At 33.1% G+C, this 27,048-nt stretch overlaps 3 protein-coding genes and 1 pseudogene across 3 annotated transcripts; all 4 read right to left on the bottom strand.

Moving 5' to 3' along the window:
• Window positions 1-3,451: 3,451 nt before the first annotated feature.
• On the bottom strand, window positions 3,452-5,836 carry LOC107411485 (basic leucine zipper 61). The gene is made up of 5 exons (XM_048468028.2): window positions 5,442-5,836; window positions 5,161-5,251; window positions 4,899-5,025; window positions 4,614-4,802; window positions 3,452-3,618 (listed from the first exon to the last, which is right to left on the bottom strand). The coding sequence occupies exons 1-5, from the start codon at window positions 5,807-5,809 to the stop codon at window positions 3,452-3,454; spliced, it is 942 nt and encodes a 313-aa protein (XP_048323985.2). The 5' UTR covers window positions 5,810-5,836.
• Window positions 5,837-13,673: 7,837 nt separating this feature from the next.
• LOC132799683 (uncharacterized) lies at window positions 13,674-14,766 on the bottom strand. The gene is made up of 2 exons (XM_060812127.1): window positions 14,440-14,766; window positions 13,674-14,171 (listed from the first exon to the last, which is right to left on the bottom strand). The coding sequence occupies exons 1-2, from the start codon at window positions 14,764-14,766 to the stop codon at window positions 13,674-13,676; spliced, it is 825 nt and encodes a 274-aa protein (XP_060668110.1).
• Window positions 14,767-20,147: 5,381 nt separating this feature from the next.
• On the bottom strand, window positions 20,148-21,557 carry LOC132799682 (basic leucine zipper 61-like). Its single transcript, XM_060812126.1, has 4 exons — window positions 21,319-21,557; window positions 21,053-21,143; window positions 20,661-20,787; window positions 20,148-20,428 (listed from the first exon to the last, which is right to left on the bottom strand). The coding sequence occupies exons 1-4, from the start codon at window positions 21,555-21,557 to the stop codon at window positions 20,148-20,150; spliced, it is 738 nt and encodes a 245-aa protein (XP_060668109.1).
• A 3,593-nt stretch (window positions 21,558-25,150) lies between these two features.
• On the bottom strand, window positions 25,151-26,083 carry LOC112490503 (putative cytochrome c biosynthesis ccmC-like mitochondrial protein; annotated as a pseudogene).
• Between the last annotated feature and the right edge of the window lie 965 nt (window positions 26,084-27,048).

The following is a 27,048-nucleotide window of genomic DNA, read 5'->3' as shown; positions in this document are numbered from 1 at the left end:
GCCGATCGATCTGCTAGTTGCCATTCCGTTCTGGTTATTGCCGTTCTGGTCCCGATTGGGTTGTAGCCGTTCTGCAGGTTGGTTTTATTTTTATTTTTATTTTTTTATTTTTGTGTGGATATTGCTATGAGCCCCTTTTGTTTGGTGATGTATAGAGTCCCTTCTGTCTAACCTGCATTTGGTCATTCCCACAAATTGATCCCAAAGGTCCATTTGATAATTTTTAAGGATTAGTGATTATTTGGATACTTTGAAAGTCATATACTTCAATTACGATTGCTTATGAGATGAGGTTTGGGGATACTTGTTCATTTAGATGGTGGTGGGTAGCGATTGCAGAATTTTCTTGCAGGAATTCCTTTTAGACAAAAAATATATGTAAAGTAAAATCTTTGGTTATTTTATATGTCGTGGATTTCAAACTTTGAATATTGATCGTTGGCAATGACTAAAAGCCAGCAAGGAGCCAAGCTTTCTTAGACCATATATTATTTCTTTTCTGTTGATGATGAACAATTTTCTACGTGTTGTTTTTGTGTTGATGATGGACGTTCACCTTCACTTTTTGTGTGCTTAACTAGGAGGCATGGAATTGAAAACCAACATTGACTTGAAATGCAATTGCGAGAAGTGGGTCCTAAAGACTTTGTGGTATATGCATCAATTGAATTAATGTAGTCAACTCCTACTTCTAAAGTATATGTTTGCTGCCTTTTTTTTTCTATTGAAGTTTGTTACGTTCCAATAGTTCTGATTTGGTCTAGTAATGTCGTCAAACAAACATGTGAAAGTAACTTGCTGACAGTTGTCTTGACTTCATCCATAAAACAGTATGTCAAATGTGGGATGTAGTGGAGGAAGATTATTAGAATGGGCATGCTGATAGTTTCATTGGCCTTATGTATTATTGTTTATGAGCATCAAAGTGTCAATAAACTCTTATTGTTTATAAGAGTTTCATTGGACTAGGATGGTTAGCATATTTGCTGGCAATCAGAAAAGATGTTCTCATTAGGAGCACTGATACATAATAATGAATTACACGATGACTGCATCTGTAGCAGAGCATTCATGAACTGTTACTTACTGTGCCCATATGGCTGCATTTTGTAATACTTGCAAGGTCCCCAACGAAGGGTCTTGATTGTCTCTTTGCTTCCCTCCCATCGTCTCATCTATTTAATTAAAAAAGATAGATTTGTCATCATGATTCTCGTTTTATTGTAAAATATATATTTCTACTTACATATAAGACAACTTATCCATTTGGCATGTATGGGAGTTGGATCTATGTCAATTAATGATTGGTCATTGTTGAATTTGTCTTATTCTACCTCTGTTTTTATCTCCTGCTGCTGGTACTATTTTCTCTCAACTATTGTTGTCTGCCATTTGCCACTGCTGTCATTGTGCATGCTACTGTCTATGTCTTTATGAAAATCAGACTTGATTATGTAAGTTAGGTTTAAGCCGAAATTTAAAATACCCCTGTCTTGAATGATAATGTGTATATGTATGATATTATACAGTTGATGCTTATGATGAGGTGTATGCATGGCTAGATGTGATTATTGTTCCTACTAACTGTTATGTCTTATTTAAATTTGTTTAGGCACCATCTCGAATTGTAGAAGCAAGTGCAAAAGCATTAAAATTGACGGATGCACTTTTGAGGTTAGAATCTCATCACTTAAAACTTTTATATATATATGTACTTACAGAAACAAGCTTTCATAAAGAGGAAATCAATGTTTTTTGAAAAGCCTTAAGGTGAATAGTTTGCTGTTAAATACATGAAATAAAGAATTCACTAAATAGAAAGTGTTGAATACATATTAATGGTTTTGTTGTTAGATAATGTTGGTTTTCAATAGGCATTGTTATTTTAACCATGCCACATTTTTGATTGATGCCTAAATGGGATAGATCTATGATTATCTTTGCTGTATGAAATAGATGGATAAAAGTACCGATGAAAATAAATTTGTCGCTAAAACAACCTTCACTGACGAATCAATTTTGTTGGCATTTCAATTATTGCCAATGCAATCTTGTTGTCGCTAGAGACCTTTTCCGATGAATGAATTATTATCGGCAAAAGTTATTGCCGAGGAAATTAGTTTTGTCGCCAAAATATTTTACCGAGGATTTTTTATTCGTCGCAAATAGTTATTGGCAAGGAAAACAAATTTTTGTTGGCAAAAGTTTTTAACCGATGAAACAAAATATTTCATCAGTAAATACAATTCCAGATGCTGTATAGGCGACGAACCAACTGACAAAGTTAATTTCGTCGGTAAAACATTTACCGCCGAATTTTTTATTTTTCCCAACAATAATGTTTTGTCGGCAAAAGGCGATTTTCTTGTAGTGAGAGAAAGGATCTCCTTGTCCACGTATAGGATCCATACGGATCTTGGATTGTTATGAGATGGACATAACATGAGGTCTTGCTTTGAAATGACTATCATGGTCTCCATAATTACAATGGCCTAAGGAACTTGTAGGATTCATATGGATCTCATATGTTGAAAACATTTTTATTATTATACGTTTTTGCCTAATTACAGGATTATCACTGGACTTTAGGCATGTGTCCTCCTCCTTCCGCCTATCTAATATTACTCATTCCTTATTTTATTTGTTTTCATTTTTAGCTTAATGAATGTATCCAATCCAACACCAAATACTTTATTAAACATTGTAAAAATACTTTTAGAATTTACATGTGTAAATGTAAAAATCTTTTACTTTAGGGAGAAAAAAAAATCTAAGAATGTCTTCAACAAACTAGTTTTTTGTACAAAAAATATGAATTTTTCTATTTAGTTTTTTTATTTTAATACACGTGTAAAATCTTTGTATTTTTAAATATTATTTCTATTATTAAACTATATATTTCATTATTTATATTACTACACCGTGTTGAATAGAAAATATAAATTACTAAGTATGTACTCTTTGTGAATAAGTAATATTTTTTTTTTATCATCGATAATTATACTTTGTTTTTTTTCTTAAAAAAATTGTTTTCAATGGTACTCTCTAACCAAATTTTATGGATCCTCAACTGTAGCACATCATGGTCATACTAAATAAGTCCTCAATTATCCGATTAAGTTTTGAGGATTGGGCCAGAAAGGACAAAAAAACTGAAGGAAGCACAAAATAAACATATTTTCCAAATTTAATCCCAGATTACAAACAAAGTCATGCCACGCTAGTTATGGATACACACAGCAAACAGACATAAGATATATGCAAGGGAATTTAAGACAATGCTAAGCATAATGGGGGAGCAAAGAAAGCCTACAAAAGTTTTAAGTTGAGGTTTACGTTTCGTTGGTGTTTCATATGAAGCAATTGCGAGGCTCGGAATTGATTGTGTTCAAGCTTAGCATCTGCTCCACCCCACCAAAGTTTGAGTTGAGTTTCATTTTTTGCTGCGGCACTAGTAATGTAGATTGGTTGGAGCTTGTGTTTTGCATATTCTGCTTTGGGCTATTTCCCAATTATTACCACCCGTCCATGATTGTCCCAGTCTTTCTTCATGTTGTTGTTGTGCCATGTTAAATTTGTTCAGGTTATTCACTTCTGCTGTGACGTCTCCCACTTGTGCTACAAATTGAAGAATGAGAAAAATAAGTGGATTAGTTTCAATATAATATTCTTTAAAATGTGTTACTAATTAATGATTAAAAAGGAATGGAAGGTCTTAACTAAAAAATAAAAAATAAAAAAATAATTAAATATATATTTGTTTTTTGGGGCAATTTTAAAGTCATTACAACTAGATGAGTGGAAATTTTACCGGAATCAAGGTTAGAATGTTGGATCTAGAAGTGTATTATTAGTGGTTTTACCACTGGCCCAAGTTTGTGAATACAATTAAAATACATTTCTACCATTAAGTAATTGTAATTAGAGGGTCGAAGTAAGTACATTTCCCTCAGACCTGAAGTAAAACAAACGAGGTATGTGCATAAACAATTTCCTCTTGAGGTTAGACATACTATAGAAAACAAAGAAAACGGTATACTCTTTTTAAGCCTCATTTATTTCTAGCTAGCTTGTTATGTAAAATTAATTACATGAGTTTGACCATTAAAGATGACCATTAATGTTTTAACCAATATGAACTTCTTCCCTAATTAACTAGTTAGCATTATCATTTTAAGATTAATGGTAAAAGTGAAAAATATATGTTTAGTAAAACGTATGTCGATATATTATAACATCATATAACGTAAGAACACATGTCAATGTATTGTGATAACAAAGATTTTATCGTAAATATTATACACAAAATCTTTGTTTGTAGATAATGCTTACTGTATCTAACTTTTATTTCAATTTCAATATTAAATCCATAAACTTGATACATTAGACCTTCATAATCAAACTTTTGGAACTCTTAAATATTTGAATCATAGCTTTTATTGAGGAAAATAATGATTTAATTGTATTACTTTATTGGTCTCGATATATGATATAATATACAAAAATATTTATAGATATTTAATTTTCTAGGCGTAAATACAAAGAAAAAAGGATATCAAACAATATTAAATATTACAAAGAAAAATATCAATGTCAAGTGAATTTGGTGTTACCTTGGTTTGAGTTTAGAAGTCCAATATTCTGCCCAAACCCAGGTTCATTTAGACCGGTGTTCAAAATTTGTTCCAATCCACCAGATTCCCAATTTAGCATCCTTGATTGTGCTTGCAATTGGTGTTGTTGCAACTTCAAATGAAGTTGCCTCAACCTTGAAACTTCCACTTTGTTTTCTTCAATTTGGGCTGTGAAAAAATACAATAGTTATCGATTATAAAATCATAAAACTAAATACACAGAGAGTGAGAAGGCAAAGGCAATTTAAGGCAAAGGAGGGTCACCATCTTTGATTAATTTGTTGTTGGTTAAAGCAGTCATCCTTTGATTCAAGCTATTTTGTTCCATTTGCAACATATGTTGCTGGTTTTTGTAGGCTGAAACTTGAGGAGATAGCACTGCTATTTGAGACTGCATTCCATAAAATATATATATATATATATATATAAATATATATTTACCATTAATTTTGATTACAAATAATTAAAATTAAAATCTCCACCAAATGTTTCCTAGTAATCAAAAGGTTAATTCCCTTACGGTTACCTCTAAGGCCTTCAATCTCCTTTCCATATCCGTGACATATTGAAGCTTCTTCATTCTCGATTTCTGTGCTGAAACTCGGTTTGAAATGATCCTACATACATACATACATATATACATAAAATATTAAAATTTATTAATGTAATTAAAAAAGAGAAAAGAAAAAGACATACATGTGTACAAGGAAATTACTTAAACCACTGGGTTTTCTCCGCAGGGACAAGATATACGTTTATATGAATGTATATAAATGGCAGAATATATAGGGGAAAAGATTTTACTACCGTTTGAGTTTCCTAGGATCCACGTTTTGGTCAACGTTACGAGGACGTTTTAACTGGGATTTATTCCCATCCACAGCCACAGGCTCACTAGTATCAACAACATCATCCTGGTTTTTTGTGTTGTTGTCATCAATTATAGCTAAAACAGGAGAATTAGGGTTAGCATCTGAAGGCTGGACAAAACTATTCTTAGCCATGGCTGTTCTGGTGGTATTAGACCCGGTTTCGGGCAAGCTCTTCGAGTACGGTTTTCTCCATACCTGAAATGAATTGCCAGCCATAGCCTCGAAGCTCGATTCAGAAGGTGGAGGATGAGTAGTTTTATGCCATGCTGATAATTGTCCAATTGTTTTGCTAATCTCCTCCATTTTTACAACTTTTTGTTTTTGTTTTTTGTGCCTGCTGAAAAAAAGGAGAACCAAAATCAATACGCATTAACTAAAACTATAAGAAAATGAAAAACCTTATAGAATTAAGAAAAATGGAATTCTATACTCAGACTAACCTTTATAAGAGAGAGCTTAATACACACCACTAGTAGACTGGTATGGGAGATAAATAGAGAGGGCCTGCCCGCTTGTCCTTATTTATACAGAAATATACAGCTAAAACTACCAAATATTACCTTGGCTTTCTTGAAAAATCAAAGTTTATCATGCCTAGCTAAATTACAAAACTAGGCTAGTTTTTGTTTGGCTAAATTACAAAACTAGGCTAGTTTTTGTTTTTGTTTGCTGATGTTCATGCTGGTTGGTATGTTGGGGTTAGTTTGGTAAATTTGTTTTCATCATCGTTAGATATTTGATGTTGGTTTTTAATAAACTTGGTTTTTTCCTTGAAGCTTCGTTCTTATCTTCTAAACAGTGGCTTCTCTAAAACATTTGTAATTAAGACGAACCATTATAAGAGGAAAAATGATAGCTGTCTCTCTTTTGCTAATTTGAATGCACGAAGAAGATACCAAAGTATTTGAAACTGAATTCAGGCCAAGTATGGAACCCTAATCATTATTCTACAGCCAATGCATCCGCAAACTCATGCCATGTGGACTACCCAGTTGAACATGCAAACTTTGAATTATATTATTTTATTTTACTAAATAGCAAACAAATATATATTATATTATTCTTCTAGTACATATTATGAAGTATTTGTATGTAGTACAAGTCACTAACTAGCAATACTTGTACGATATATACAATGTAGGCAACGGGAGAGTTAGCTTAATTACTCAAGAAAATTACCAAAAAGATCAATCAAGAACATTTCATTTTGTTATGAATCCCCCCTTGCTTTGTAATTTTGTAGTGGAATGTAAAAATTTCAAAGCAAATATTAATGTATTGGTCTTGTCATAACAATTACCATGGAGCAATAGGTTCAATTCCATTACGTCTGATGGCAAAAAACCATGCAAGATGAATATTTATTTTTTCCATCCAAAAGTTGACGCAAGAATTGATGCTACGTAAGGAAACCGATTGAAGACCAAAATCCTTTCGGCTACACAAGGCAACGAAGCTACATTTAAAGCATGCCCAAATTTTCTTCTTATACCATCCGATAATTTCCAAACTTTAAACCATAAAATCCAAATAAATATTATACTAGAATCTTTATTTGGTCTCTCCCTTTAGTCATATGCGCCATAATCTTCTTGACAAATTCACTTGTCCACCCTTTGATTATGCTACACTACCACGAATCCCATAAAAACCTTTGACCAAATATTCTTTTTAGACTCCAAAAATGGCCATGATTAATTCCTTTCTAAGGGAAGATCGGATAAGTAAATGGGGAAAATGAGAATCAATTTATATTCCATGGCTTGCCCAGTGACCCTTCTTTCCTTATTTTGTTTCCTTGAAAATTTCCTTCCTTACCAGCCATGGTATGACACGGTGCAATGACCAAAATTAATCCTCCAGGCGTGTATTGATTTTCTTATGGCTCCCATAGAATATGTCAAATTACCATAGTAAAACAATTCCTTCTTATTAACCCCGAATACTTTATTTTCACAAAAGCCTCCATCCCAAGTTTCCAATTTAAAAATATTCCTCAAATCCTTTCCAAATTTCATTATACTACATATATATCTCATGAAAACAACCCTAAACGTATTATATTAAATATAAAGAATTCCCATCTCAATGTCCACGACTGGTCCTCCATCATTCCTCTTTCAAGCATAAGTTCTCTCCATCCTGCCTCCTACTATCCATAAGTCACACGCAAATCTCATCTGGTGCAAGAACACGGCTCCACAGGTAAGTCTTGAAGTTTCTTCATCATCAAAATCTATACATACTAATTGTACACGCACCCCTGCTTTCTTTTTGTATCTCTTGTTGATAAACTTCTCTACCTCTTATTAATGGCAGCCAATACCACCCCAAGTACTGCCTCTGCATAGAATCGGCCTTCTAATAAAGAGCTTCTTTTCCCTTCAAACAGTGCCGTCAAAAGAGATAACCTGTCTACAGAAAGGTAAGTTCAGCCTCTCTTGCTTCACTTACTGCACCCGTGACCTTCTCCATGCATCGCTTCCTATGTTTGCTGTTGACTCTTCAGTTCACTAATCAGCCGAATAAGTGTGTATATTGACTTGTTTATCTGTTGCATCCTGCACAAAGCAATGCTCCCACCAGCACATCTATTCACATCCTCTTGTTTACATATATATATATATATATATACATGTAGAGCTTGGACAAAATCCATAAAAGCACACGGTTCCATATGCTTTGTTTTCTTCTTCTTCTTTTTTTTTTTTTTAAATATATATATATATATATATATAAACATGTGAAACATGAAAATTCTCACCAAGGTGCACGGCTCCATACATGTATATGGCAAAAGGTATCCACATGTCTTTTGTTTAGCCACACAAATTTTCTCTTGGCTCCATGCATATACATATATACACACATGTGAAAACATCTCATCCTTTTTTTTTTTGTTTTGGTAAAAACATACCAATGACCCCCTAAATTCCACTTCATAGTTGTTTAAACTTTATTCAAGCCATTGAATTTTTTTTTTTCCATAGGTAATCGGCTCGATGAGAACACAATTTTACTAAGGTCGCCAAACAAAAATTAATGAGGCTCACGATTCATCTCCATAGCCAAAGGTACTAGTGGCCTTAATTTAGCATATTAAATATATATATATATATATATTTTGAAATATTCTTTTTATATGTGGCAGTCACCAATAAAGACAAATTGTCATATGTGGAGCAGCTTGAGCAGGCTATCAATCACACCAAAGATGCTATTGACGATAGGATTTTGATCGAGAGAAACCAACTATACAAAAAATTTAGCCTTGGCCTTCAATTCAAAGATAAAATGCCTTGTGAAGTTGAAGTCGCATTTCGAACTCGCCCAGATGGAGTTCTACCGTTTTCCTCAACATCCTTGGATTGGGCTAAGTGGGAAGATTCTAAACCTTTCAAGTCGTGGTCGGTCACACCTCCGGAGTGGATTACATGGGTGGATCGATTGGAGCCCTATTACGGCAATATCTGGAAGAAATCTGGAATTTATGCCGCGATACGTCTATCCAGTCTTGACATCCCATGCAATAAGGGCCTGATTGCAATTGTACTTTGCTTTTGGTCTTCTGTTTCCAATGTTTTTTATTTCAAGTTTGGAATGATGACACCGACCTTGATGGATCTAGCTGTTCTGCTTGGCCTCTGACCTTATGGCGAACTTTTGTCTATTATAGCTCTATCGCGATACGGCCTGTTGCATTATGAAGAAGCCAACTTCCCAAAGCAAGAAGCTTCTTACAACCATTTCCTGAAGAATATTCAAGGCAAAGACAAACCACCTTCGAATCAAGAACACCTTTTCTTCTTTTGTGGTTGTGTAGGTAGATCTTTTGTGTGCCTTCGATGCAAGTAACTGTCAGGACCCGTCCAAAATTCCTCACCGGAACCCTAAATAAGCCTTGATCCCAAGGAAACTCTACCGGACCTTCCAATGGAAAATCCGGCAGAACCTCCCCTAAGGGTTGGACTTACCACAAATTTTCTGCACTGAAAACACACTTCTATATTCATCCCCTTATTCTTCTCACATTACTACAATGTAATTCCACAAATTTGCAACACTCCAAATTAATAACAGTAATCCAGTGTGTAATTAATACATAAATGTCCAATACAGTATACAGAACATTATACAAATAAATATGAAATTAATACAGGATGGAGAGGAAAAAGGAAAGGAGATGCTCCTTGGACTTTCGTCAATGAACTGAGACGTCGGGCTCGCCCCGGATGATCGATGTCACCCAACCTGGACCTAGAGGAACGAAATTTAAAAATATGAGATGCTAATCATCTCAGTGAGTGAACCTATCTACTATACAATTATAATACCACAATAATTAAGTAGATAAATAATAATTAAATGGAAATAATATTTTCTCTCAAAACCCTTACGATTCTCTCGGTTGGAAAAGTTCCCCTTTTAAAACATTTTCACAAAACCCTTTATTCATAATCTTCGAAAACCAAGGAATCAATTTATTCAATTAAATATCAAATAAAATATAATAAATCAAGCATTCCAAATTTATAATAAAAAAGAAATTAATTTATTGAATAATTAAGTAAAGGGAAAATTAAATCAATTTAAAATTCCCATTCAATTAAATAATAAAAACAACATTAATCATATTCTTAATTCCAATGCAATTTCAAAATATTTATTTTAAAATCCCAGTTCTGAAAATCACTTGATGCACCCACTATATACCAGTGGCGCCAACAGTACCCAGTGTCCCGAGGTACCGCCAGACAGGAGGTTATAGAGAGAAACCGGCATACAGTCGCATGGCATCCCACCGCGCCGCCGCAAACAGGTGTCCCGGCCATGGAGGGGTGGCTTACCCTCATCCGATGGCAAACACAGGACAACCCCATAAAATCACCTGCGCACTACTCACACCCACCCGCGCGCTAATTACATCCGTGTGCACACTAACCATATCACATATAAACAGAACACCAGTACGTGTATGGTGCATCTAAAAATCATAAATCAATATATCTCAAAATTTCAAATTTTCCATAAATATACCGGGTTTATCCCATCCAATTAAACCCGTAATTTTTCCACAATTCCTTTATAATCATCGTCATAAATTCATCGCATAAATTCCATAATTTTCAAATCAACCAGCTCTCAAATCCACTAATTTAAATATTCAATTTTTTCCAATGGCATAAATATTTTTGAAATATAATAAATTAAATCGCATGATATTTCATGGGCATAATTATAAAAATTGAACCACCAACTTAAATAAATATTTTCTTTGAAATATTTAAAAATCAAATTATGCCCAAAAAGAATACTAAAATCCAAATACCACTAATTAAGGAAAACACCTTGCTCATGCGTGGTAAATACAATTAAATTACAACAACTATTCAGAAATTCATTAATAACCCAAATTTTCGTTTAGCAACGATAAACATGTGTATACATATAAAATAATATTTTTAGCACAATTATTTTTAAATTCCACCACATGAGCAAAAATTCCAGATATCAAATTAACACCAAATAAATATAATTAATCACCCCAAATAATTTTAAAGGTGGGTCACTCACCTCGAGCATGCAATTAAACCACGATCCACCATAGGATTGATTCCACAATTCACACGTGCTCCTAAATTAACAATTTTACACAGTCAAATAAAATAATATTTTATTCGGATAATTAATACCCGGTACCCGGGGGCCTAACACAAACGTTATCCAAAATACGCAAATTATATGTCTATGGAAAGCTTACGAGATGAGGAACGTGAAACCAACCTTTGTCGGACCCATTTTGACCGGCGGTGGCCGAAATTTACCCGTGAAGCGCTGGCCGAAATTCAACTCCTCGTATCTCGCACACCGTTTCAAATTTTTTGAAATTGGAGGCCATATTTGGAATCAGAAGACCTAAAATATGGGTCAGGGCTTGTCTAGGGTTCTGGTGAGGAATTTTGGACGGGTCCTGACATAACGAAAGGGTACATTCACATAGCTGAAGCTCTTGCTGTTGGTTCATCCTATGCATTTGGACCGCTTGTTCTTGGTCACCTATATCGAAGAATCAACAATGTCGTCAATGCTAACATGGACCCGCATCATCCCAGACCTCTATGGATATTGCAGTTTTGGCTCCATGCCTACTTTCCTGAGAAAAGGCCATCTCTGTCCACCAGCCAAACCAATACATTTCTTGGTCGTCAAATCCTTCAAAATGGTTTGTAAGGACATTCAGCCAAAGATTGCTTTGACTTCTTCTACTCCACAGACCAGCGGGCTCCAGAGACTTTTTCTGTGCTGACCAGATATCCTTTTCTTCCTTCTTCATTGAGTACTGCACTTAATCCTTGCCAGGGAATAGAGAAAAATCCTCCATTAATGAAGACATTGAAGATTATTTGGTCCACCATGCTGATCAATTGAGATATTTCTTTCAGTCGAAAATTCAAATCCAATCAACGCAGTGTAGAAGTCTAATGTCCAAACTTCATGGCTCGACAATTCGCTTTTTGCCAAGCTATTCATGTACCGTGGGTGTCTTCTCATAATCTTTATTCCACATATAGACCATCTTTTTCTATCATGTACTCCTGACTAGGTCGAGATCCAAATGATAAAGGCAGGACGACAACCTTGTTGACCATCACTTCTTCCATAGTTCCAAATTTAACCATCAGAGACTTCTTATTGGTTGAAGAATCAATCATGTCTTCTTTCATAAGGTCGTCATCCAGATTCTTTATGCATGGGATAACTTTAGCACTTTGTTTCCTAACTCATACCAAAGTTTTCTTCTTCACTCCAGAAGGGCCAGCTCCTGATGAGGCAATGGCCTTTTTAGCCGTGACTTCGGCCATCTTCTGCAAACCCTCTGGTCTACCTTCTGTACCACAAAGGTGCGACTCCAATTCTTTCAATATATTATCATCTTTCTGACTTTCGGGCCGAGTTAATATTGTCATTGGCCCTTTTTCAGCAACTTTCTCATGCGCTTTTGATTCCTCTACCAGTCTTCTTACCGCAGCATGTTGCTGTTGCATCTGCCTCTTCTGAGTCCTGGTGAGTGGCTGATAATGCCTATATTCCGCACGGTACCACTGGCCTATTTCTGTAATTAGTGGCCAGAATGTCCTTGGCTTCCCAATTTTATAATAAACCAATCTTGTTCGATTATCTCTCGAAAATGTAACTTGAAGCTTAGAGTCAAATTGCCTCCCTTGTTGTTGATGGTTCAGCTTCCAATGCCCATCCTGCACCTTCGGTCTTAGGCGTTGGAATATTGACTTTGGACTATGAGGCCCGTAATTCTCTGGTGACAACTTTATCACATTTTGCTCACACATCTCTAAGGGTTGCTTTTTCCCATCGTCAACTTCATGCTTGCAACATGTACAAAGCACCTGATCAGATGGTTCAGCCCTTTTGGCTGAATACTCCTTCCTTGGTTTGGTCTCCCTTTTCCAAACTCTACCAGACAAGGGTTGTCCTAGATCAATCTTGACTCTAGGTTTGGTCAACTCAAAAATGTTGGTCGAAACCATATCCACTTCAGCTGATGGGAAATGATTGCTATCAACCTCCATTACATCCTTTCCTTTTTCTGGGAACTTCAAGGTACCCTTGTCAATTAGTGCTTGGATGGCATTTCGAAACACCACACAGTGTACAGTTTGATGCGTCCACATACCATGCCACTTACAGTACGGTTTTTTTTAGTTTTTTTCGCTGTGGATAAAACATGATTATCGGGTAATTTAATTACCTTGTCGACCATCAGATGGTTAAAAATTTAATCAGCTTTGGAGATGTCAAAACTCTAAACTTTCTCCGGCTTAAATCGATTTTTTTTCGTATCCATGACCAATTGAGGAATCCTCTGGTTCCTTGTTGGTCTAGCTAGAGCTTTGCATACGTATGGCCTAGTGGCCACTACCTCAGCAGCATCGATTTCGATGGAGGCATCTTCGATTCCTTGGTCTTCAGCTTCAACCGAATAAATCTCCATATTTGGGTTTCTATAATATGATCCTCGAGATGAGTTCTTCCTCTAATACTCTTCCCTCAAAATACTTTTATATCTAGATGCTCGAGAGACTAACTCGAACAAATCATGAAACTCTGTCCCCTTAAACTTCTTCCGAAGCTTGTAGCTCAATCCGCTCTAGGCTAGTTTGACAAACTCTCTTTCTGGTATATCCAAGCGACATCTGATCCTTGTCCTTTTGAATCGGGCAATAAAATTCTCCACCGATTCTCCTTCCATTTGACGCAAACAAGACAAATCAGCCATAGAGATCTCCGGCTCAATCCTATAAAATTGCTCATGGAATTTTCGCTCTAATTCTTGCCAAGTATGGTTCGAGTTTAGTTGCAGGTTGATGTACCATGAGAAAGCAGAACCTGTTAAAGAGTTAGCAAACAGACAGAGTTTTAAGAATTCATTGGCCGCAGCTTCTTCGCATTGGATAGTGAAACGGTCTATGTGTTCCACAATAGACTGATTCTCTTCACCCGAGAACAAGATGAATTCAGAAAATCTGAATCCCCTTGGAAATTCTATCCGATCAATGGCCTCGAGATAAGGCCTTCTGTAAAATGATCGGCAACTCTTCTGAATGCGGGGCCGATCATCTCCTAGATTATGGTCTCGATGGCCTCCCTATCCATTCCATGGCCATTGTTCATCCAGTTCTGGATATATGTCCTTGTCTCCATGTCGGGCCATGGTAGTCGACCTGGTGGTGATGGTCTTCATTTTGGCCATACAAAAAGTTTTGGCCAAAATGTTCAGCATGCCCCCCACTATGACCTTGATTTTGGACATGTGGGAAAACATGGGGCTGAAAGTCTGCCCTTCCTCCGTTAACATTATTTGCTGCCTAAAAGGCCTGCATGCCATAAGGTGCAGCTTGAAAAGCCCGCACTACATGTGGTACGGCCTGAGGGGCCAGTACAATCTGTTCTTCTCGGCCATTTCTAACATTCTGGCCTTGGTTTTCAGTTACTCCTCCACCATGAATTGGGTTCCAAATAGGTGGGGGAATATAAAGTTGTCGTTCGGGCACGACTATCCTTCCTTCATTTCCATTTGTTCTCGTCGGAACAGTTGGTGCGTCAGTCCTTGTCATGTTGCCTTCAGGCACGGTCGAAAAGGCTTGCACTTGTTCTTCTTGGCCGGCAAATGGCTTTGTGCCACTTGACAAGGCTTGAATAACCTGCAATTGTTGACGCAACAAATCCACAATGCCTTCCATCTGACGTTGCTGGGTCTCCTGGAATCATTGCTAGGTTTCTTAGAATAACTCCAGCTTCCTTTGACCTTCCTTAAGCTCTTGGGATAGTTCATGGATCGACTCTTGGGTGGACATCTCCGTCGAGTCGAGAGTCTTGCCAACTTCTTCCTCATTGTTGTTGTTATGGGTGTCGGACTCCAGAGATCTTGATCGAGTCTGAACCATTGTCTTCAGTTGAAAATTTATGTGGTCCCACCGGACGTGCCAAAAAGATATGTTGGAACAATGTCGGAAAATTTCCAACAATCTGTCATCTCCTAAATTTGCGGGCATGCCACTTCAAACCTGTAACAGTTCAAAGAAATAAAAGAAAATGTGCTCTAATTGAATCTAACTTTTCAGATGATTGTATTGATTATTGGAGAACAAAAAATAATCTTACGAAGTCCAATTGCCTTAATGATTAAAAGACTTTTAAAAATAAAATTTCAACTAGAAAACAACTAAGAACAATAAACTAGAGAAAGTAAATTTTAAAGAGAATAAACTAATTAGTCTATATTCTTATAGTCGTTTGTGGAGGTGTGTAGCGATCCCTTTCTAAGTCAATGGAGCTTCAATTTATATACGTAGAGAGCTTTGAATTGCTTCATACATTTCCGATGTGGGATTTTTTTCAAACTCCAACTTCAAAATTTCAATTTATACATGGGACAATTATATGACTATACAATCTCCAATCAATGTTGGACTAAAGCCATTTAACTAATCTCCCAAAAATAATACTTCAATGAATTGAAAATATTAAATTAAAAAATTAATATTTTGGCCCAAACAGAATATGATTGATTAAATTTGAATACGACTTTACCTCATATTCTATTATTAAATTTAGGGAATTTCATATATTTCTTTATGATTAATGATAAAATCTATTCGTAAAAAAATAGTAATATTGAACGGTATCGAAACATGTGGATGCAATGCGGCAATATATGAATTTGTATAGCAATATTTTTCGTGGTTAGCTTATAGGGAACACGCATTATACTAATAAACTTGTTGACCAAGGATACATATATGTAACGCTTAATAAATGTGTATATATATATATATAGTAAGAGGATTAAATGTAAATGCATGTATACAGATGCATATGTGGCTTACTGCAGTTTAATTGGTGCTTACTATATATATATATATATATATATATCTATATATATATATATCTATATATATGAGCAATCAGTACTTGCAAATGACATAGATAGATCAGCAAGTGAAACCAAATGCCCAAATTCCTAAATAATAAGTATATGCTTAATTTGAGACCACAGACACACAATATTGCTGGTTGTTGATAACCGAAGAAGATTTAGTAAATATACAAGAGTACTCGGCTTTTTTTTTTTTTTTGTTTTTTTTTTGTTTTTTTTTTTTTTGGGTTTCTGGTACCTATATATATAAGTGTACCTAGAAGCTATAGGTAGAGCGACATGAATATATTGATTTAAAGACTATGCAGGATTTGCATCATGCTGAGTTCCGATTTTGTTTATTAATTCAACATTTATTTAATTGATGTAGACATTATCCCCAAAATATAAATTTATAGTCCAATGGTGTCTAGCTTAAATAATAATGTTGCCAAGAAAATGTCATAAAATCAGTCACTATAACAGAATCCATAATTAAGTAGCTTGTATATAAATTTTAAAAAGAGAATAGAAGAACAAATGCATTAATTTTTTTTTTTTGGAACATCAAATGCATTCATATTTAGCAAAAGGTAAAAGATAAGAAAATATTTTTAAGGGAGCTAGAAATTATTTTTGGGTGCTATGGTTGAGGTGCTTTAAATTAATTATTTTACAAGTGCTCAAAGAAAATACGTGGTCAAAAAGGCTAATGATAAAAGGAAACAAAATAAAAACCACATATATACATATATTTTGATTCTTTGAATAAAGATATCTTTTCTTATATCAATTAAGATGAAAAAATGATAAACATATATATACATTTTATACCTTATACAAGCAGGACGTAGATTCATTTTCGAAAAAGGAAAGGAAAAAGAGGGGGAAAAAAAAAGAATTGTTTAATGATGTATAGGCATGCATATATGCATATGTTTCTGCATACGTAAGTGCATATGTATGATTCGGTGTTTAGTAACAAGATCTCTCTCCTTGTTGATAATTTTGAAATAGATTCTGAATTTTGTTTTTCCTTTTTTAGTCTGCGATGTATGGTTGTATATTTAGATATCTGAGAATGAATTTCTACGGATCTACGTCATAATCTATTCAAATGTTGATAAAAGAAACTAGCGTGATCTAATATAAGGGCACGCAGTGGGGAGCCATTGTTGCCTTTCCTTTTGCTTTTTTATATATGTCAAATCACTATATACGTGCATCTTAATTAGTAGCACTAGTATTAACTGATAGTAGACAACTTAAATAATTTAACTAAAATTCCTAATGTATATTATCTGGCTATGCTCCCACATCCCGCTCCCGTTCAAGAAATTAAGAATTAAATTAAAAAAATAGAAAGGACTAGATATTTTTCTTGATTTTGATGTTTTATAAGCAGGCAAAAATCCTGCTTATACCAAATTATGCAACCTTATGGCCATTAGTATAACTCTATGTCACAGTTTCTTAGCAATACACAGATACAAATTGGGATTTTTATATTAATGTCTCTTGAACTTTTTATACTTTTCACGCATTTTGTTTCTTAACAAATTTATTTTTTGGCTTCATAACCTTATAAAATTTCTAAAGAGTACAATAGCATCTCTGATATTGTTATTTGAATTTTTATTTTATTTTTTGCTTGTGGAACAAATCATTCGATTAAAAAAAATTTTAGTTTGTGCATATATATATATATGTATATATATATATATATACAGTCCGTCTATGGTGCAGATGGTCTTCATGCGGACCACAGTATTGGTGACGGTTTTTTATAGTATTGGTGACCATTTTCTAAAAAACCGTCGTTAATACTATGAAAAACCATCACTAATACTGCAGTCCTCATGCGGACCGTCCTCATCATAGAATTTCCGTATATATGTATATCAAAATTTGTTTATACCTAATATTCACGCGCATCCAAAAGGCTGAAGGGGAATTGTGATCTTCTATTCACCAATACCTATCAGTTTCCAGTCTCACCAATGGATAATAGACACATCATTTAAAAAAAAATTTGGGATTGTGTCAAGCCTCACTCTGTTACTTTATTTTCCAATTTTCCCTTTTTCTTTCACCTTTGTTGCTATTTTCTTTCTCTGCCATACGTGGCACCTCTGGTGAACTGGAAGACATCTAGAAAAATCATGATTGCCTTGTTTTAAAGTAGAGATGAGGATAATGAAGATCAAAGAAGAAGCAAGAGGCTAGCCATGCAAAAGTGAGATCAAATTAAAAATTTTTGTTATATATGGTTGCCTTGTACCAATTAAAAATAAGCTAGTGAAGATCCCAAACAATTAAAAAAGTATGTTTCAAGTACTAAAATTAATATTGATATCAATCTTCAATTGAGATCAAATTGATTTGCTGTAGCTTTCCCTATGCCCTTCATCTAGGTCACGAGAAATAGCAATCAAAAAGCTAGAATGGTTACTCCATTGTTTTAGGGTTTTAGTGAATTGATGGGAATTGGCAATTGGGCGGAGGCAAGAAAAATAAGGAGCATACGAGGGATATGGATTCTCTGATGAAAGGAAGATGAGGAAATCTTCTTGATTTGCCTGCGCAATGTTTTTTCAATGAGTTTTTCTGACTATGAATTGGCGATTCAAGAGAAACTATGGCATCACTGAACAATTTTCCTTTTTCACGAAGCATCAACTTTCAATTCAATAAAAAAAAAAAAAAAAAGGCGGAAACTAACAGCAAGAAATTAAAGGAGATGTGTAAATTTTTGTTAAATGACGTAGTTATTTTTCATTGGAGAACACGGAAGGGGACAAACAGATGAATTCATAAATGGATAAAGCTCAAAGGGTCAATAAATAAATAATTAATTGCATTTTAAAAATAACGATTTAAACGATCAAATTTTTAATTTGTTGCAAATTGGTTCAATTTCCAATTTAATCAAACAAATTAATAAAAATATCATCTAAAAACTTGCAGGAGAATCGATAAAGAAATAGATTAGGGTGTTGATAAAAAAGAATAAAGTAGTTATGTATAGGCGAAAACATTACTAATTTATTTGGCAAAATTGGGATTTAAATCATTTTGCAATATATTTAAAAATTAAAAGTGTAAATCACTATTTTAGAAAGTTGAGTATCCTAAATTGTAATTAAAATAAATTACAATTACAAATTAATAAAGCATACAATTAATTTTTTGGTCGGTGACATTTATTATGCATTCTATCATAAAATCAATTTTGGTAGCGCATAATTATAAGTTTAAAACTACGTAGTTCCCACCGACATAAAAGTAGCATCTTTGCAATACGTACTAAATGTTACAGCATTGTTTTATATTACAATATATAAAGTATGTAATCTATCTATTAAGTCTTAAGATGTTGTCTCTTTGGGCACGATCTAGTGTTTAACTTTCAGATTCTAGATTAGATCACAGTGTATGGCTATTTACCAGGAAAAAAAAAAATCAAGGCGTTTGGCTAAAAGATTATTCTACTTCAAATAAACATATATCAAAAGAAAAAAATAATAATAATAAAGGTCCATTGAGATGTGTAGCTTCAAAAATATTTGTGAAAAAATAAAATAGGAAAAAAAAAACCTCCTACAATACGAAATAACAATTAATTTATAAAATTTATTTGTATTATATTATAAAAATACATTAGAATAAACAAAGTACATAAAAAAAAAAAAAAAACAAAGTGAAGATCAAATATGGTTTTGATTTTCAAATTGTTACATTTCACTTATTGCATTGATCAAAGGGCAAACAAGCAAGAGAAATATAGATATATACACCCAAAGGGGAGGATCAAATGGAAAGAAGCTGCAGACCCATTACACTTGCTGGCAGGAATTATAAGTTTGATTCTTAACAAATCCCATTTGAGCTTTAATATGGATCTGATATATATATATATATTACTGTGGAAAAAGGCGATAGAGACTGTGGGCTGACAATTTGCGGACTTCCACAGGATTAGCAAAATATAAGCTGCTAATGATCCATCGATTCTTAAAACCTGGGCCCATAATACTCATCAAGAGGTCTTTTTTTGTTAAGTCAAGGAAAAAAAAAAAAGGAGAAATATATACATAAACCAATAGATCACATACAAACAAAGCGAAATTAAAATTGGATTGGCCAAAGAAGAAACAGGCGAAATTAATTAAGACTAGGAAATCATGTGGGCTAGGAAATCAGTAATCACATAAAGTTGTAGGAATGATCAGGATTGGGAGTATTATTATTATTATTGATGTTAATAAACTGTAGTCCTGGTGCAAATTGGTTCAAGTTTTGGTGGTTGGGCGGGTTGACGGGTTCTGGAAACTGATTAAGCCCTCGTGCAGATTGGTTCAAACTCATGGTGTTCACCATCTGATACATCGCAGGCCCATTTCTCAGCATCTCAGACATTTGCTGTTGATAAACTTCTGAAAATTGCTTCAAGGAGTCTCTTTCTTTCTTCAATTCCTCATATTGAGCTGCATACGTGATAATTATTTATAATATATCTTTGTTTTATATAAATATATATACAATTTTGATATAGTTAAAAATTTATGAAAAGGAAACTGTGAAAATAACTATTCATAGTCATTTAATGGTAAAAATTATACAGATTTGATAGTTGTAAATACAGTCCTTCACAATTATCTAATATATATATATATTAAGTGATTGTTCAAGATGAGAGAATTATTAGAGGAATATCACCTTCTTTGAACAAAAGTTCACCGGAAAAGGCAGAGAGCCTTTGCTTTATCGAACTATTTTCAGCTCTCAATAGGGCATTTTGACGATCACTGTATTTAATTCTTGGAGAAGCGATTGCTACTTCTGCCTGAAATATTTATATACAAAAAAAAAAAAAAAATGAACATATTTTTATACATAATTAATTTTATATATATGAAAATAATTTTATTCTACTAGATGACGTTCAACTAAACACATCTCACCAAACTTGATGGCATGTAAAAGAAAAGCAAGTATGTTCCATCAATGTTCGTGGGATGAGTACGTGGTCGCCCAGTGGAAAACTACTGTATACGTATGAGAACTGACAGAAATACATATATATATATATATATGTATATGTGAATTACTTGTAAAGCTTTGACTTCAGTTTCCAGTTGACTAATGTATTGGAGCTGTTTGAGCCGATATTTCTGTGAATACTGTCTGCTTGCTACGATTCTAAAGAGAGTAATTAAACACCATCAAATGTGCACGTCTTGTATAAGCAGATCCAAATTCCTATATATGTAATCTGCTATATATAAATCTTCTACATATATATATATATATATATATAAAACTTGGTATATATATAGTATATGAAGTAGGAGGGATGGAGTCAATATTAGTTAACCTTTTGAGTCTCTTGGGGTCTGCATGAGCATTAGCGTTAGCGTTAGGGTCCTGATGATGAACCTGATCAGTCTCAGTGTTGGAGTTATCAGCAGGAACTGATTCTTCGTCTTTGTCAGAGATAATAGGGATCTCTTTGGCTGATGGAAATGGAATCAGAAAGTTACTGTTTAAGCTCTGAACCTTTGGACTTAATGGAGGCAATGTATTTGATTTTGGTCCAACTCTTTGTGCTATCATATTGTTGTTCAAGCCCTCAATTTCCTTATCTTTGAAAAATTTTGAAAATAAAAAAACCAATTAGAATCCAAAACCCATAAACTTTTACAATTTAAAAAACAAAAAAATAAAAAATAAAAGAAAAAGAAAAAAAGGCATTTTCACTTACAACTCATAGTAAGCTTGTTAAAAAAAATAAAAAGAAAAAAAGAAAAAAAGAAAAAAAAAAGAAAAAGAAAGAAAGAAAGAAAGAAGCAAATTAATTTAATCACAGAGAGCGCGTCTTACATATCCCCTTTTATAGATCCATGGCAATGAGAATTATCCATATTAATTACTGGCTGACTACACAACTTGGCATATGTATCGTGCCCGACTTGCCATTGAATAACCCAAATTGCCCCTGCAAGATTATGTAAAAGTTTGATTACTGACCTTTTCCCATGGCTTTTATAGTAATTACAAACGTGCTAAATATGAGTATCCATTCTGTCATATTTTGGGTTTATCATATATATACAGTGGTCTAAAAGTAACTTAATAAATTAGTGTATAAGTGTCATAACCAAAAATGGAAAATTCTATATGGAATACAGACTATATTGCCCTAAATTAATTAGACCATGAATAAGTAAAAATTTAGAGCATGCCAACTATCCACTTCTCAATATGCATGCATAATCAACATTTGTAATAGGGTATGCGTAATTTTTCATGATTAGCACTAAATATGTATATATGTTAAGTAATTAACTATGTAATATTTTTATTTTTATTTTCTATATGCTTATATACTATTATCTATCGAGAGAATATATAGCGGAGGTTGGAATCTATTCAATAACAATAATAATAGAATTACCGAATCTATTATTTATTAGATTTTGAATATCAACTAATGTGAGATTGCTTTAATAGATTTATATATTTATGCTGGATTATATGAATTAACTTTCAACGACTAACCAACTGTTGCGGTTTTGAAAATTAGTGACCATAATAAGGGTACTTATTTCAATAATTAGTGATTCTTTTAATTTAGTAATGAGATTAATTTCTTAAAATAGCACAATCTATTGGTTTTTTTTTTTTGGTGAATAATAACCTGATTTGAATATAATTAAGTTTGGTATATAAAACTAATTAACAACCTGCTACTTAAGTGATAGATTTTTTTTTATGGAACTCTTAGTTATTTATTAGCAATGGCAACCATTTCATTTTAAAATTAACAAGTGCATCTCTACGATTCTTAATTTTGCCAGTCATATACCGTTGATTTGTATTGTATGAATTGTTTAAATATTTTTGTGGTTATATTATGACATTTTAACTTTTTGAGTTATTATATGATTTTTTATTTAATCAATTACTGAAATATTTATTTGCATAAGAAAAAAAAATATTTTATATCATAAAACAGAAAAAAAAAATTGCTTCACACAATGAATTAGCGAATAAATACCAATATATATATATATATATATATATATTCTATCATTATAAAAATATATTTATAGTAAATAGTTTATTTCCAAGACAAATTATGTGAGAAAATTTGAATATTATACTTTGAAAAATTTTTAAATTTATTTTTTAAAAATATATAATTTTTTATAAAAATCTAAATAAATTTTAAGGAAAGAAGAAATATCTATTCTGTAAGTAAAATAGGAAAGTTCTTTTTAAAAAAAAATAGTATATTTAGGCTTAGACGTATGTGTAATTTTGTTTTGAATTTGTATAGATAAGTTCTATTTTATAATAAATAAAATGAAAATTATTCATATAAATTTTAAATTAACATAAATTGTAAATCCAATATTTAAATCATACTTCACTACCATATAAAAAAATAATAATAATAATAATAAAAATTACTGGGATGTTTATTTATTACTTGTGCCAATTTTCAAATGAATGATATTATTTTCTGAAAAACGGAAAGAAGTATAACCATTTGTTCCCTTGTTATTTTTTTTTTATTACCTCAAAGAAATTTTAAATTTTTTGAACAAATATGAAAAGAAATGCTCTTTTCATATTTTTTTTTAATATTTGTATATATATATATATATTTCAAAAATTATTCTTTTTAACATTTTTAAAAAAAATTAATTGTATAATAATGTTTAAAATCTCTCTTTGTACATAATAAATAATATGTGTTTGAGTACTTTATTAACTTTTATTCACAACATGTATTTTTTCAATATTTTTATGAAAACTAATGTTTCTTTCATATGTATATAATATTTTTCAAATTTATATTTTTAATTTTACACTATTTAAAAATTCTATACTAGCTATTTTGGAAAGTAAATTATATATATACAAATATATATATATATATATATATTGTTTAAAATAAATTAATATTTTTAAGTAAGAAGGATAAATTTTTCTTTAAATATTTATTTATCTTATTTTAAATTATTTTCTTTCCACAAATTAACTTTTAATAATTTTTCGTACATAAAAAAGATACAAAGTATCAGCCATAACAAAAATAGTAGTTAAAAGTATACATTTTATGGGTAAATGTTTTTTTTACCACAATAAAGGCTGTTACCAGTTGTGGCCAATAACCCCTTCTGGTTAATAGTTTTTAGCCATATTCTTAGTAACAGCAATCTTTGTAGTTAAAACTAATGGTTGTAGCTAAAAGCTACTTATTGTTGCCAAAAGTGCTTTTAGCCATAGCAATTCATAGTGGTTAATAGTACTGTGGCTAATGCTCATTTTTTTAAAGTGGTATTTGGCCCTTAAATTATGCAAAAATCTTACTTTGGTCCCTAAAAATTACCAACCATGCTCCCAACTAACAAAATTAACGTACAAGTGTCACTTATGTTAGCCAAACTATGGAAAATCAAATAAAGACTAATTGTGAGACTTTACATATGGTTTAGAGATCAAAGTAGGAACAAAATAATTTAGAAACCAAAATGAAAATTAACTTGTAGTTCAGGAACAACAATGATTAAAACTTTTTGTTTTTTTTTTTTTTTGGTGGTATATAATGGTTGGTGAATTTTGTAAAGGGTTGTTAAATTTGTTAATCCTCAAACTTTATCTATAGTTGTACTTTAGTTCTTGAAATATATATATATATATATATATTTTTTTTTCTTGTTTTCTGATATTTTTGTTTAAACTTTAGTTTTTAATGCACTTTAGTCTTTAAACTATCTTTTAGCATTTTGAGACATACAACGTACTTGATGCACATGCAAGGATCTTATAAGTTAATTCTCAATCAAGTTATAGGAGGGCTAATCCTTCTTAGATACTTTGTACCTGCTATGGTGTTAATTTGTAATACCTCCATAGTTATTCCATACCTCCTTCGAACCCCTCATCATTCACTCACTTTGCTCGCTCAATTTTTGCTGTGAAATATCTCCTTCACTTTGTTTAGGAGCTATTTCGTGTCCCCAAATAGGATAGTTAATTGATTGGTAACTATCTCACTACGAAAAGTCTTTGACTTCTCTCCCATATTTTCTTCCCACTCATCCGGTGGTCAAAGATTGCACATACATGTGTATATGTATATGCACCACACACTTACATGTGCACACATAGTTCATGGAAAACGCACTTTTTTGTAGTCAAATACGAGTTGAGAAGGGGGAGTGAGCAAAGTTAGACAAGATTGGCATGTGGATAGGAACACGTATTGATGTACCAGATCAGCTAATGCTCCCAGGTTAATGCGGTGTATTCCACTAGTTGACTGAAGACTTTATTATTGGTATATCAATCGATCTAGCATGGATTGAACTTGTTCAACAGGAAACTTTTGAAAATGCAATTTACCTAGGTAAATAAGGAACAAGATGAATATAGAGATTAAACGAGTATCCCACACCCAAAATGTGCCCCACATAGGTCTTTCCCGAAACCCCCCCAGTAACTAAAATAAACAACATAAAAAAAGCTCCTAATTCTGTATCAATTTTGGAAAAGTGAAGAAAAATGGAATGTTTTGTTAATAGGAAAAAGAAAGTGTTTATACTTGTAGTGATATAAACAAGAAAACTCATTTGAGTTGCAGGAATATGTACATAGGAATGCGAGAATTTCCACCTTGTTGAAGATCTAGTGGTGCTACTTGAAGACTTAAATGAATAGCCATCGTTGTTAAGAATAATCGAGATCCAATAAGAATTTTCGCAACACTACTGGTGCCAGGACCTCAACTTGTTTTATCCATAACTTTCAAACAGTAGCTCCGTTTTTAATGTGCTACTAGTCTATGGATTCGGATCGATGCATACTTTGCAACGGTACCCCAGTTAAAGAGAAATTCCATTCGGATCACTAGTCTATGGACTTGGGTCGATGCATATTTTGCCACGGTACCCCAGTCAAAGAGAAATTCCATCCGGATCAAAAAGTCAAATTTTGACCCCTTTCGATCAACGACGGTCAAACCCAGTAAACCTCAATCAACGTGAAGAAAATTCCGATGTTGTTCGAGACGGGATGTTACAACTGGTCTTTGACATTAAAAAAGAAGGTTGTAATAATGAAATAGACATATGAGAATTTGGTCCAATCAGAAAAATAAGTAGGAGGGTATGTAAAACAAAAGCTTTTAAAATCTACCCAGGCACTTCTTCATTCATCCACTTGATTAGGCCAGGGGCAAGCTTATTTCTTTATATAGGATGACATGGATAAAGCCACCTTCTTTGATCCATTCATTAATCGCATCCCCTTCTACTTTTATACTCTAACTTCATTAATGAGATAAGGTAGTTGGCTTACTTACTTGCTAGTGGACAAGTAATTTATTACTTGAATATGGATGTGATTCGTCATTACATGTGACTATATCTATAGATAGAAAAGTTTGCTATGCCTAAAAATCTTAATCTATAATAGTAGTTGAGATCTATTTGACTAATAATCCATTTTGTAATTGGAAAAAAAAAATTAAAAAAATAACTAAAGGGAAGAAGAGAACTGATCTTTTAATATAACAAGCCTATGTTATGAAGAGAGTTAATAAGAAGAAAATAGTGCATTTTAGGCATCAAGCGATAAACGTCTGTTCTTTTGTTTCAGTTTATTCATTGATTTGAAATTTAACACTTGTTTTCTTATTCATCCAAGGGCGGTGGCATTCTTAAATGAAGTATATTCGAACTAAATTAGCACTTCTCAAATCAAGCTAGGCCTTTCTAGCAGAGTTAGGCACCAAGGCCCCGGATGTGCTAGCAATCGGCACATATGGGAGTTGCTTGAGGTTTCTTGACATGGTATCCTACACCTCACATTCTTATTCAATTGTGCCCTGGAGCCACGGTTGAAGCACGCCCACCCAATGTGCTTCTTTCACGACATGCTCTGGTCTCAGGGGTCATCCAATAGTCTTCTGTTAGGACCTTATTTTGCATGGGGCATGAACACCTACGTGATCAGTGGGTTGCTTTGTGGGTGTGGACGTGGTTGTTATATTGTTGCCTATTTTCTTGTTAGTTGTTTAGTTATTTTGCTGTAG

Source organism: Ziziphus jujuba, chromosome 10 (genome assembly GCF_031755915.1).
Source record: "Ziziphus jujuba cultivar Dongzao chromosome 10, ASM3175591v1".
In the NCBI taxonomy this organism is placed as follows: domain Eukaryota; kingdom Viridiplantae; phylum Streptophyta; class Magnoliopsida; order Rosales; family Rhamnaceae; genus Ziziphus; species Ziziphus jujuba.
The sequence above is the reverse complement of the archived record's forward strand: the minus strand, read 5'-3'. Positions and strand labels throughout refer to the sequence as shown.